Source organism: Rhyacophila brunnea, unplaced genomic scaffold (genome assembly GCF_057557595.1).
Source record: "Rhyacophila brunnea isolate RB1 unplaced genomic scaffold, BYU_Rbru_1.0 scaffold_8, whole genome shotgun sequence".
Classification (NCBI taxonomy): Eukaryota; Metazoa; Arthropoda; class Insecta; order Trichoptera; family Rhyacophilidae; genus Rhyacophila; species Rhyacophila brunnea.
The window spans coordinates 20078170-20091693 of NW_028233350.1; the positions used below are offsets into that span (position 1 = coordinate 20078170).

Below are 13524 nucleotides of genomic sequence, written 5' to 3' on the forward strand. Positions count from 1 at the left end.
TATAATTTATAATATTCAATATGGAAAAATCTAATATCAACGTATGACCTTCAAAAAAAAAATACAACTTATAATTGACATAAATATTCGAATATATAATATTAATCACGGAGCAACAAAAAAAAATGTTGAAAAAAGCTAAATTAGGTTAGTGTAATAACGAGTTTTGTTGAATGGACAGGTTGGCCGGTAAGTTGATTATTAGTTATTTACACCTAACTGAGTGGTGGGAGAGTAATATGGAGGAAAGACCCTGACAACTAACATTTAAAATATACGCATTAATATGATTGCTGATTGCATGTAAGTGGAAAAATACTGCATCGGTAATCTACCATGCTTGCACATTTGCATATTACCTACCGTGAAGGTTGATAGTTTTTTTTTTATTTAGCGGAGAAAATTATGTTACGTAGGTACCTATAACATGGCTTTTTAGGCTTATTGATTTGTTATAAGCTTTATGGTAATTCTCCTAAGACTGACAGTCACAACGAGCATACTATGAATGTTTATATTTTTCTGCAAATATTATTTATTACCACATGTCCAGGCAATTACTAGATAAAAATAAATATGAAAAATAGAAACACATTATATCACTATTGATGAACCAATTGATAAAGTCATACTGTAGCGAACGAAACCTTCCCATTGTATTATTAAATTATGTAAAATAAGTATCTACATAATTATGTAAGTACTACATACAAAATAAATTATTTAATTTGGATACAAAAAATGAGACTATAGTCGTTGAGCGAATGCCCGATAAGTAAGTTGAGAATGGTCTCTGCGATGAGCTAAAAACGTCGATGGAAAAAGGAGAAAAACTCAGGATAACAATTAAAAATGTAAGAACCTATCACTGTCGAAATGGGTCAGTTAATATACCTTTATTTAATGGAAATCCATACGCTCTATCGGTGGGTTGAAATGATGGGATTATGTTTACAATATATAATTACCTACCATATTATATTATTTAAATAGCTCACATATTATGAGGAATAGGTAGTATAAAAAATATATTACAATATGGCTATTCATGTACCTACATACAACAAATTTATTTCTTCTTGACGGTACAGTTAGTTACTATTTTATACCAATCATTAGACCGCAGGATGAGATACGTCGAGTCTGAGGATAGAAGGCAATAAACTTGAACATTATTGTAGGTATAACAAACTTAAACTTACTCATAACAGGTAGTTTTTTACTCTTAATACGTAGTAAGGATAAAAAATAGATTTGTAGGTATCTAACGAAATACATTAATTATTATTTATGTATTTAACGTGTCTATTTGAGATTTAATGGAATCTATAAGTCTACTTTTGATTGGCGTTGTTCTGTGGTAAATCAAGGAAAATATGAATTATATAAAAACTTAAGATTTTATTAGTATTACAAATGTACAGTGAACCCATTGATGCATGTATTATGAAATTATGATATAGGTACTAAGGTATGGGAGAAGTTTACATGAATCTGGAAGCGGAGATCGAAGGATAATGAAGATCTGCCAGAGGTTAAATTCCATGTCCCGTTACCAACCGTGACAGGATTAGAATTTGACATGCGAAAAGACTTTTCGTGGGCAGGACAACTAAATTAAGTTTATATGACTAACCAAGAAATTAAATTCCGCACCCAAAAAAACCGCAGGTGAATCTACATGTTAGAATTACACGGAGTGGACTGCGGAGCGACTTGCTCGGACGAAAACTGATGTTGATGAGAGAAGAACAACATCGTGCGCAACATTTTATAATTATATTGATATATAGAGAAGTGCACTAATAAAAATCAAACGGGAATGATATGTCACCTTTTATATGGGATATATTATAAATTATAATATTATGATACTGATCCATTATTATATGGATAACAATAATACCTACCGATAAATATTATTACCTAATCTAAAATTGATAATATTTTAGAGAAAGAAAATCACAAAAAACCGGTAGGGGGTTGATGTGTGGTTATTATATGTGAAAGCACAATAAATAAATTGTTTATATATTGACTTCGGCGCATTTTTATATCAATGTCCGAGATCTTAGAGGGCGTTAAGAGTAGCAGGACCGCTTCTCGCTGGTGTACGTGCCCCTTTTAAGGGCCAGTCTGTTTGGGAGTCCAGTTTTCATACCCGAAGGGGCCCAGTTAAGACCGGTTCATTAATGGAAATATGTAGCGGTCCTTAGTACTACGTTTTAAAATTCCTCACGAATTTAAAACTTTCAGGTATTAATGGTAGGTAGCGAATAAGGATTGCCATTTCATATTTAAAATACGTCAGATTACTGTCAGGCCTAAAGGTAGAAAGAAGGTAGTAATATCTTTGGGGAAAATATAACTATAGGTACCATGGATTTGGCATCTTAACGTCAACTATGACAGGCATTGACGCTACTTTCACGTTATAATTTAATATACTCTGCATTATTATTTGCCATCGAATAGTTAGTAGGTACTTAGTAAAACAAGTCGATCGAAATAACGAGAGCATCGACAGCTTTAAATACCTAGGGGTACACATCACGGGAGATGACATTTTGCAGAGAGAGCTCGCTATGCAAATGAGAATGGCTGGAGCAACATTAAACTCGATGCGGAGCGTCTGGGACTCACGATTGTACTCCGTTAAAACCAAATGCAACCTATTTGACGCTTTCATTCTGACGGTGCTGCTTTACCGTAGTGAATCATGGCACCTTACTGTCTCAGAGCAACCGTATACTGAGCTTCGAGAACAGATATTTGAGATGGATACTGGGTGTGATAAGATAATATAAGATAAGAGAACGCAGCAAGCAGCCTCTCATCACGCTGAGAGTGGAGAGGCGATGCTGAACCTAGCTCGGCCACGTGCTGCGGATGCCAGAATAGAACTTCCACCTGACTTGCCTGTTCTTCAAGCCAACGGATTCCGGCGTCCTGGAAGGCCTCTAAATACTATCTATAGAGTATATACGGCGGTGCTACGGGATGCTGGTTTGACCTGGAACATTGCAAGAAGACTAGCGGGCGACAGGGAGTCTTGGAGGCGCCTCGTGGTGTCAATATGCTCTAACTAAGGGGCGGATATGGCTGTGATACGAGTACGAGGGTATGTCCTACTTGCAGAAAGTTTATATACTAATATAATGTAGGTACTTAGGCATTTTTAGTACTGTATTATGTTGTCAAAGAATTTTGACAAACATATTTTATGACATTTTATAAAATCTTTTACAATACAATAGTCCATATTTTATAAAATCTTTTACAATATAATAGTCCATATTTTATAAAATATGTCATCCATATCTTTTTTATAAATGGTATTAGAAAAACATTCAGTAGGTATGCCTTTATCTAGGGTGATAGTACTGACAGCATAGTTTGTTAGTACTTCGCGAACACGAATATTATTGTCGCTTTCCCTCGACGGATTGTTCGACATAACGACATAACCTTCATGGACGTAAAACATATTATTTGAAAGCACCAATAGTATTTTATTATTGTATAGATGCTTTCATCGCGAACGAGCGATATAATATTCATTTCGGCAAGTGACATCCTATAAAAATGACTAGTCAGACGGCCACTGTTGCGACAGTTCTTTCAAAGTGGAAAACAGCAATAAATTAACCGACAAAAATATTGATCGTAGAACTCGAAAAATATGAAATGTCATACAATAATTTCCAGCGAGATTACAAAAACATAAATAAAATACTGGAAATATAAACGAACAAACAAACATACATTCGTTCTTCATTTTTTAAACTAAACTTTTATAAAATATTTTTCACAGTTGTACCTAATATACCCACAGAACAGATAATAAATAGAATTCCGATAGGCTATATAGATATAGCAATACAGTAAATTTTGACGCAGGGTTTTGAATTTGTGAGTGTCCTACGAAAATGAACCACGCATTATAGACGTGCAATAGTGTGGGTAATACACCAATATTAAATGAGCGTCAATGGATGAACCGAGAGCAGTTGTCAGTATTCGACTTATGACGTATTCTTGACACTTGTTTAAATTTATCCCATATTCTTCCTTACTCGAGATCGGTTGCCTGGTTCTCCTTACCCGTTAGGTTTTTCAATTCCCATTATTTCTGAGTTCCATGAATATGCCCTTTCGTGTTAAATAAAATAACGCTATTAAAAGACATGCTATTTAATGTTTGATAAAACATCTTTGTCAAAGATGTTTCATATTCTAATATCGGTCTTTAGTCTGTGGCCTCTTATATTATGATAACATCTTAATATGAGTTATAATAGGGAGTAAATGTAACATTTCTGCGTCCCAAACCCAACCATATACTTAATATATTTGAATGTAAACAAACTTAATTGCTGTAAAATTCTAAGTATGTAGTATATAATATTAATCTTCCGAACGTTTGTTTTGATGTTATTTCTTACAACTATCAGTATTCAACATGTAATTAATAAAAATGTTAGAGTATTATAATATTTAATAACCTGAGGATTCCAAAATGAAAAGTACCTATAATTAGGTATGAAAAAATATTGCAAGGTACATACTAACATCGTTTACTACTTGGCATTATGGAATGTATGTTAATAAGGAGTTGTTTATTATTATAATGTTATAGCTCAGTGTTGATACATCAGATGACAGGTAAGAGCCATCAACCAATCTCCGGTTAATGCCTCAAGATAGGTGGCTACTTCTTTCTCTTGGTACTGGCGGTGAATGGTGAATGCCTGCCCGTCCACATTCCGGAGATATCCCGTTCGGTTACCGCTACGTCGAGGATGGAGTGCGGTTTTGTTGTACCAGGTCCACTTCTCTTGCCAGGCTTTATTATAATGCCTTGGAAATATTTTGATCTGCATTTAACGTTCTGGGAGAATAACAAATAAAGGCATCTTGGGAGAGAGACTTTCTTAACATTCGTTTTATACTCGGTCAATGATTTTACATTTTCAGATTTACGACCTATCGATGTAACAATCGGTATTTAATTTGAATGACTTGATAAAAGCATCTGAAAATAACTACATGACTGTTTTACTTATAACGACAACGAAATGGAAGTAAAGTACTGGACGTTAATAATAAAAATAACTTTACCTATTATTATGTACGACTGCTATTGGTATTTGCTTTCAAAACAATATAAAAATACAGAAAGTATCAACTGATCGAAGTACTAAAAGGAAGAATATATGGTACGAGATAGTGTATTAATGTTGGATATACAATTACCAATTAATGTAATTCTGTTCAGTGTTCAGTAAATTAATATCCGTATGATAAATTGACGTTTCTTAAAAAGGCCTGCACCCTGCAGTGACTGAATTGTGACCAAAATAGTAGCAACATAAATAGTCATTCTGGGTAGTTCATAGCCCATGGATATATGTGGGTACTACTATAAATAATATAGGTAATAGTGTTTTATTTTGGTAGTTAGATTTACCAATATATTATTATATTAAGACGGTACTTCAGTGAAACGGTAAATAATTTTCAACTATAGGTGTGACGAAATTTTGGACTCGCTGGCAATCGGAGAGCGAACGTCGAGCTGTGAACACGTCAATTTGTTTCGTGATGGCTACGGGGATATTAATTCTTTAATCATGTAAAGATGACTAAAAAACGTTACCCATTTATTTGAAAAAGAAAACATGTCAATGAATATATTATTATTGTTACTAATAGAACAATTAACAAAACATTAAATGAATACATGTTGGATTTATTTGACAAATTATATTTCGTTGGGCACGCGTCATTTGCACAATCCGCGCATCGCCTAGCCACGATCTTTTTAGACCATGCCTCAACTGAGGTATAGCCTTAACATCAAATACCAAATATTTTCCCGATTAAATGGTGTTGCAACATTCACTTTTGATTTAATTTTTTCATTAAATTTAGCATTACTGGTGTTGATAGTAAAATAGAAAATGTGTGTTAAAACATTACATTAAGGGAGGAAGTGCTTATTGAAAATTGGAGGTTGCTTTACTGTCTTCAACTTAAAGAAAAACTAGGAAAAAATAGTTGACACCATATCAAGTCATTTTTTTTTGTTACCTCGTGTATGGTGGTTCGGGTAATATTATTCAGAATTATTCTCGACTGAACACAGGGTCATTAGCCTATTCATTGCGAGCTATTATCGATAGCTTGCCCAAAACGTACAGCGTTTATCGTGTGAATAAATTCGCATGGCCCCGAACTTGCCAAAACGAAGCGATATTAAATTTTCTCAACGGTAAAATAATTATTTCCGCTATAGACGGAATATGCTCACAATTAAAAACTATTCACAGGTAAAGAATGTCTGGCAGTTATCTTGTATCCGGTAACATAATTTATTATACCAGACCGGAAAATTGTGTAATATGTATGGGTGTAAATAGATCAGAAGGCAGTAGCGAATGGGTAGATCATTATTTCGCAAACAATTTTGATAAAACCACAAAAAAAAACTGTCACATTTGGTTTAAAATACGTACCGAAGTCAAACGTATCATTTACAGGAGAGCACATTAAGAGAAGCAACTTTTAACATTTAAAACTTGTCCCTACTGGATGCCACTGTAACTAAATTAGATAAATCAGAAATCCGTAGCCACACGTTATTCACAACATATTACTTATATTTTAGTAAATTTGTATCGGTAAAACAACATACTATTACAGAAGTTAATTTACGATCAATGTGAAATTAGTTAAGATTTAACTTGGGGTATCTATGCTAATTCATATCTATGTTTAACAATTTAGCAAACTATCCAAAGCTAGATCGAAAAAAGCCAGCAAATGATATTTAAAGCAACTTATTCTCGAAATGTTTAGTGCAGTTTTAGCTGATTTAGCCGAACATAGACTCATTCAGTTGTGCCCAGGACTAATGAGGTTATCACAATCTCGTGTTTTATAGCATACAGAAAACTACTAATAATATTATTCATTATATATAAAATACGTGAATACGTAAGAAGACGAAATAATCCTTGAGTATGGCTCCATCATCTGGAGTCCTTATGAAGTTTCCTATAAGCTTGTTTTAGAGCGTGTTCAGAAAAAAATTCTTCGTCATCTCTATTTTAAAGTTTATAATTATTTTCCTTTTGACACCTTCTCAAACGAGTCTTTTCCGACTAACTTTCTTCAAGGCATGTTCGCCTTTCATTCTCTTGAAGCTCGTAGGTCACTTCTGTTCTTAAAGCATTTTTCCCTGCTTTCACGGGGTATCATTTTCAATCCCGATATTCTAGAAAATTTAATTTCTACGCACCCGTCAATTACATGCGTGGTCGCAGCCATGACCTATTTTGGGTGAAAGCTGTTTCCTCATGTCAAGCTCACCAGGCACCAATAGCGAGGGCTGTGCGGTTGGTAAATGCACTCCCTAGAGATGTAGATATTTTTGGCGATCCATTATATATTCTGTTTTTTAAATTCTATTTTGTTGTTTAATTTGTACTTTTTGAATCATTGCTGTTTTTTTGAAATTTTATTTCTTTTGTATAAAACTATTTTTGCTTTTTTTTTCCTTCCACTTTGTTTTTTCTGATTTTCCGAACTGATTACTTGTAATTTTTATTCTAAATGTCTTGTGAACGTCCTGAATTAATAATTTGTTATGTACTCAACGTGTCTTTTTAAAATAAATAAATAAAATAATAATACCTATACCTTTGTCCAATAATTTTTCATGAAACTGCTTTTATGTCATATTAATATGGACGTTGGCGGTTTTTTCCAACCAAACATATGATCAGGCTTTCGTAAATTTCGGCAATCTGCAGTTTTTTCAAGAGGACACATATGCAGTAATTTTCAAACATTATTTAACAATTCGATTTTATATTTAGAACCATTTTTTTTACATGCAGCTTGATCGTTTTTTTTGTATAGTCCAATGTTTAAGATGGTTTGAAAGATCGAAACTGGTATTTAGCTGGTCGATAATATCGTGTAATACGGTCATTACACAGTCAGTAGAAGGCGTTTTAGACATATTATTACATGGATCACGTCTGTGAATGTCTTTACGTAATCATTTGGGTTAGATATACATACATCCTTCCGCACAGAATACCATTCGACGATGTGAAGAAGTCCCGTTAGCAGGCTGTTTCGGTTCGACCACTCGGCGTGCCATCGCGCGAGACGCGGGGCCATGCAATCATCTCTCCAGTCAGGTGTGCGTTGTTTTTTTTCACGCATTTTTGTTTTTGTTTTCACATACGAACAATTTATTCGATTATAAAAAGGAGAGCCCAGGGGTCACCGCGAGCGTAGTGGACCCATCGGACGTGTGCGCACGCGCGCGCGTGAGAATTTTTCGTATTCACACAACGGTGTTTAGTTTTCACAACAATTGGAAGATTTTCGATAAGGCAGTACTAAACAGATTGAATATAAGCCGTTTAGATCGATCAATCAACCAACCACGATTTAAATATCAAAGGTGCAAAAAGGTATTTATTCGGATCATAGCATGTAAAGGCCATGGGAAAATAAGATACATTATAAGTAGATACAGGGGGGTACTGGGAGAAATCCTTATAGAATGACGAATCCAGTAAGCGGGTTAAACGTGATTCCAAAATTTGGAATAATATGACCACGAAAATATAAAACTGATAAATTAGATCTTACGCAATAATTCCTACCGCCTTGGTGTGCTGTGTTCATGGCCCCCACATCCTGAAGCGGACCCCCAGACTAGGATGTTTGGCGGGCCCCCCTACCTATCGCTAAGGGTAAAGGCAGTGTGACGCGCTACAGTAGCGTTTTCCATGGTGTACGCGGTAAAATTAATGTGTATTTTAAGCGATTTGTTGTATTTTTAATATGTATATTCTTTGGATTATAGAGTTGTCGAGTATCGGCACACAGTTAAAAACTGCATCGTACAATCAAATATTTTAATTATTAATAATTATTGAACTGAAATAGCGCCACAGGCGACTGTTTTTTTAACTATTAGAACAAATTTGTGGTCTGTGTTTATCTCACTTATCGGTCGACTCATCACGCCGGGCCCTTCCTGAGCCCGGGGCCCTAGGCTAGAGCCCTGTCAGCCCCCCCTTGTGGAGGCCATGGCTGTGTTTATTACATTAGTACTCTCGTCTGATCCGTTCAATATTCGACAATAAGAACCATTAATTTTCATGAAATCGTCTTCTTTTCGAGTAAGGAGATGTGAGAGAAAATATTAGTTAGATGCCGTTATGTATTTATAGATTAAGCGATCCTTCGCGACCGATCTCCAAAACTAGAAAGATATGGGGAAGGGGTATCTAACTAATATAAGGAAATACGAATCATGAATGCATACCGGAATGTTTCCCAAACACACTATGTCGGACAACAATGATCCTATATTATTTTATCCCAGTCCCATGATTCTGTCTTTACCCATCTCTATGACTCTGGTGTATATAACTATATTTTTTATAGCTAATTAATCATTCATTCCTCATTTATCATCATTGCTATTAATTTAATCCTAATGGTATACATATTGCCTCAATAGGTGTACTTTAAGTGGTGTAATAATTAATAAATTACAGTGAAAACATTCAATTAACAGATTACAACTCGGGGCTAATTATATAACACACATTACATTATACTCGACGGAATTATAAACAACTCAAGTTTGATTGTAAAATTATAATGTGTGCACGAGTACACAATGCGTGACAATGTCATTCCGGCGAAAATGTTTATTACTATTTTTTACAACCTTGGATCGTGTATTGTGACTTCAAATTGTCCCATTAAAATGACAAATGAGTGTGATTGGTTTGTATATGAAAACTATGTCAAGTAAGAAGCTTCGGATAAGTGGCGAAAGGTAAAAGACTGATATAAAAAGACTTCTGAAAATATTATCTAATACTCAATTTAATCATCAGTATCATCACTCATCAGTCATCAGTCATCATCAGTTATCTTATCTTATCACTCATCAGAGCGTCGTGCCTAGTAATATCAAAACATTCTGAATAAAGGTTTTTGTATATTAATTGGTAGGTACATATTATTATAACATAAGAGTTTTCTTCGTGATGCAATGACCTAACCGAGATATGCAGATAGAACAAAATATTGATAAAGCAATTAAATATTCTTTTATTATCTGAGTCGATACTAATTATTGAGATAGTTATGCGAAGTTTTTTTTTCAAATCTGTTCATCATAGTCATTTTTGAGGAGTGATTTTTCAAAAGGGCCTATTTCCATGATAAAAATAGCAAAAAACTGTGTGGCATTGTCATTGGTGGCATTACAGTTTTTTTTCATCATGGAAATAGACCGTTATGAAAAATTACTCCTCATTTATGGGATTAAAATCTTTGGCAGTTCTTGGACTCCTTCAAAAAACGTTCTCCATCCTGGACGATCTAACCCCGACACTCTCCAGCAGCTTTGACGGAGCATTCGTAAATCGCCCTGTGGCACAGTCCAGCCATCTCAATTTCGGCCGTCCAGGTTTTCTCTTGCCCTCGCAGATTGTGTACAATGAAATTCTATGCACGTGGTCGATCCAGCGCAATCTCTGCATTTTCATATGCCGCGAGATCTGTTCGCTCCTATAAAGTGTGTAAAGGTATGTCATCATTACACATTGACCTACCAATGCCACTTTCTTGAACATCCCCAAAGATTCTTTTCAAAACTCTCCTTTCAAAGATATATATGTTTCTCTCATCCTGTTTGCTGAGTGTCCAGCATTCTGATCCATACGTTAATACTGAGCGAAGTAGATATTTATATTAGATTGTTTTGGTTTACTTTGAGAGTGCCGTGTTCTTTATAAGCCTTTTGATACCAAAATAGCACCTATTCAACATAGCGAGGGTGATCCGGCGATTTATTTTATCGCTCGTGTTATGACAAGAGACCCTAAATAAACAAATAAATCCACAATGATAAAGGTGTTGGTATCATCCGTTGCCCTGTGGAGAACTGCCCTGTAATTTGTTTTACTTTCGCTTATCCGGAGCCACATGTTTGCAAATTCCAACAGCTGACTTTACGAAAATACATGCCCGTTTGAGGGTTTCTGGTGACCGGGCATTAACATCAATATCGTCGGCATATGTCAATAGTTGAATTATTATTGATTTATGGAATATTATGCCATTGGCTTACAATTTTGCACCACGAATAATATTTTCAAGGGTAACGTTAAAGAGAAGGCATGCAAGTGCGTCCCCCTGTCGAAGACCATTCGTTGTCTAATCTAATTGTGGTACCTAAATTAAAATAAAAAATTTTCGTTCCAGTTATAATATCATAATAATTAATTTTTAACGATTCCAGGTCTAGATCGATCGAGCATATTATATTATGGAGAGGATTAGTTTCACAGTCGAATATTTTCCCTTGAAGTAAGTTCACTGTTTCCGCCAAGACACAGTATGCGAACCTCCGATTGCAAAGTGTGTGGAATTCTCAACAATTCATTACATACTAGAATTATTGCGTGCTAACGATTCATTCAAACTTAGTGGATATGAATAACGAAAAGGAGAGGGAGAAACATTAACATGGATATTATCCAGATATATAGCTACACAATATACAACATAGTATAGCAAAACAATATTATGTAGGTACATTTTACTCAGTCAATGGTATTATGGCTTTATAAATCATTATACTTAAACATAACATGCTTTAGTTATACCATGATACAAAAAGAGATTTAGGCGAGGCGAGTAAGACAAAGCCATCTCAAAAAATGAACAACCTAAAAACTACGTTACATTCATAGTCCTGCCTACTTATTAATTGCGCACGTGAAGGAATTGTATCTGCGCACATTATAACTGTGGTGTATGGAAGAAATAATTAAACACAATTAATATGTACAGTAGTAGAGTATGTACAATTTATAGAAAACGCAAGGCTACTAATTTTACCTAACTAATAGAAGAAAGTGTAAATTTAACATAGATATGTACATAGTTGTACATTTTGTCTAAATACTTCACCACTCGAATAAAAACAGCACCAAACAATACAGGTTAGTGAAATAGTAAGGTCCAAATAGTACAAAATAAGGTTCTAATTTTGTATTTTGGCAGTGTGTTAAATAGAATGAAAAACACTACCAGTAGGTATTGTGGTTATTTAATAATGTGTAGAATACACAGGCATTGAAAGCATTTTCATTTACCATAACACGACTCCGGATCTTGGTAGCGTGCGGTGCACCAAACTGGGGGCAGAAAATTTTATGGATTAAAAATATGTTCTGAAAAGCCTTAAAATTATTTTAATATAAAAGATCGCTTCTCTAGAAGAATCAATCCAACAACTCATTATAACAGTATATTTCGGGAATGGTTTCGTTTAAAATATTATACTGGATAAAAGTAGGTACCTAGTTCATTAAATTAGGTAACTAGACCAAACACTTTTTTTATTATGTAAGTATACCTATATCTACTAATAATTATGAAAATACTGGAGTATATAATATGCATTCATGGTTATTTGTTATCGTAATATGTATTTTTTTGGTTGTAACCGCGTTGTGATAATGTTCCTTCTTCTTTCCAGGACGCATCGGAACGTCAAGGAAAGAACGATGAACACGATGAATGGAGAACACGCGGCGACAACCCAAAAATCTATTACGATATGGGAGTATGTTGGTAGGTACCAATGTTATAATTTTAAAGAGAGATGAGTAAGATAATTTAAATAGGCGGCACCTAGCCAATGGTACATAGTACCCATACTCATACATAGTTAGTGAATAAACAATAAGTAGCTGGGTGACTAATCAATTAAAGATCATTCATTCCCCCTTTGAATGTATCTAATATATAAAAATTAATATTTGTGTGTTTGTGTATGTGTGTGTTTGTGTGTTTGTTTGTTCGTATTTAATGCGCAGCCATACCGTTCATCCGATTGCTATAAAACTTTGTAAACTTATTGCTTGCACTTGCGGGAAGAGTATAGGCTATACTAATATATAAAAATGAATGTCTGTATGTCTGTCTGTCTGTGTGTCTGTCCCGTATGCGTTCCTATACCATTCATCCGATTGCAATGAAATTTTGGTAAGTGGTTGTATGCACATCCATAAAGGTTTCTGAATTAGAAAAATCCTCACTTCTTCTTCATTCTATTTTCTTTTATTCGTATGGTTCCTATACCATTCATCCGATTGCAATGAAATTTTGGTAAGTGGTTGTATGCACATCCATAAAGGTTTCTGAATTAGAAAAATCCTCACTTCTTCTTCATTCTATTTTCTTTTATTCGTATGGTTCCTATACCATTCATCCGATTGCAATGTATTTTGGTAAGTGGTTGTATGCACATCCATAAAGGTTTTTGAATTAGAAAAATTATCATCTTCTTCTTCTTCTTCATTCTATCTTCTTTTATTCGTATGGTTCCTATACCATTCATCCGATTGCGATGAAACCTTCGTCAGTTGTTGTGTTAACACCCGCAAAGGTTTCTGAAATAGTACA

The 13524-nt window shown here is 34.5% G+C and overlaps 1 protein-coding gene across 2 annotated transcripts in view; it reads right to left on the minus strand.

Annotated features, from left to right (window-relative positions):
* The window catches only part of CrebA (Cyclic-AMP response element binding protein A), a 266927-nt gene that overhangs the window by 171367 nt on the left and 82036 nt on the right, over positions 1-13524 (minus strand). Inside the window, exon 2 of one of the 2 annotated variants that reach the window (XM_085959181.1) lies at positions 12210-12251. The exons of the other annotated variant lie outside the window; for it this stretch is intronic. Within the exon in view, the coding sequence (XP_085815307.1) occupies positions 12210-12251 (42 nt within the window). The remainder of the gene's footprint in view (positions 1-12209; positions 12252-13524) is intronic. 2 annotated transcript variants of the gene reach the window in all.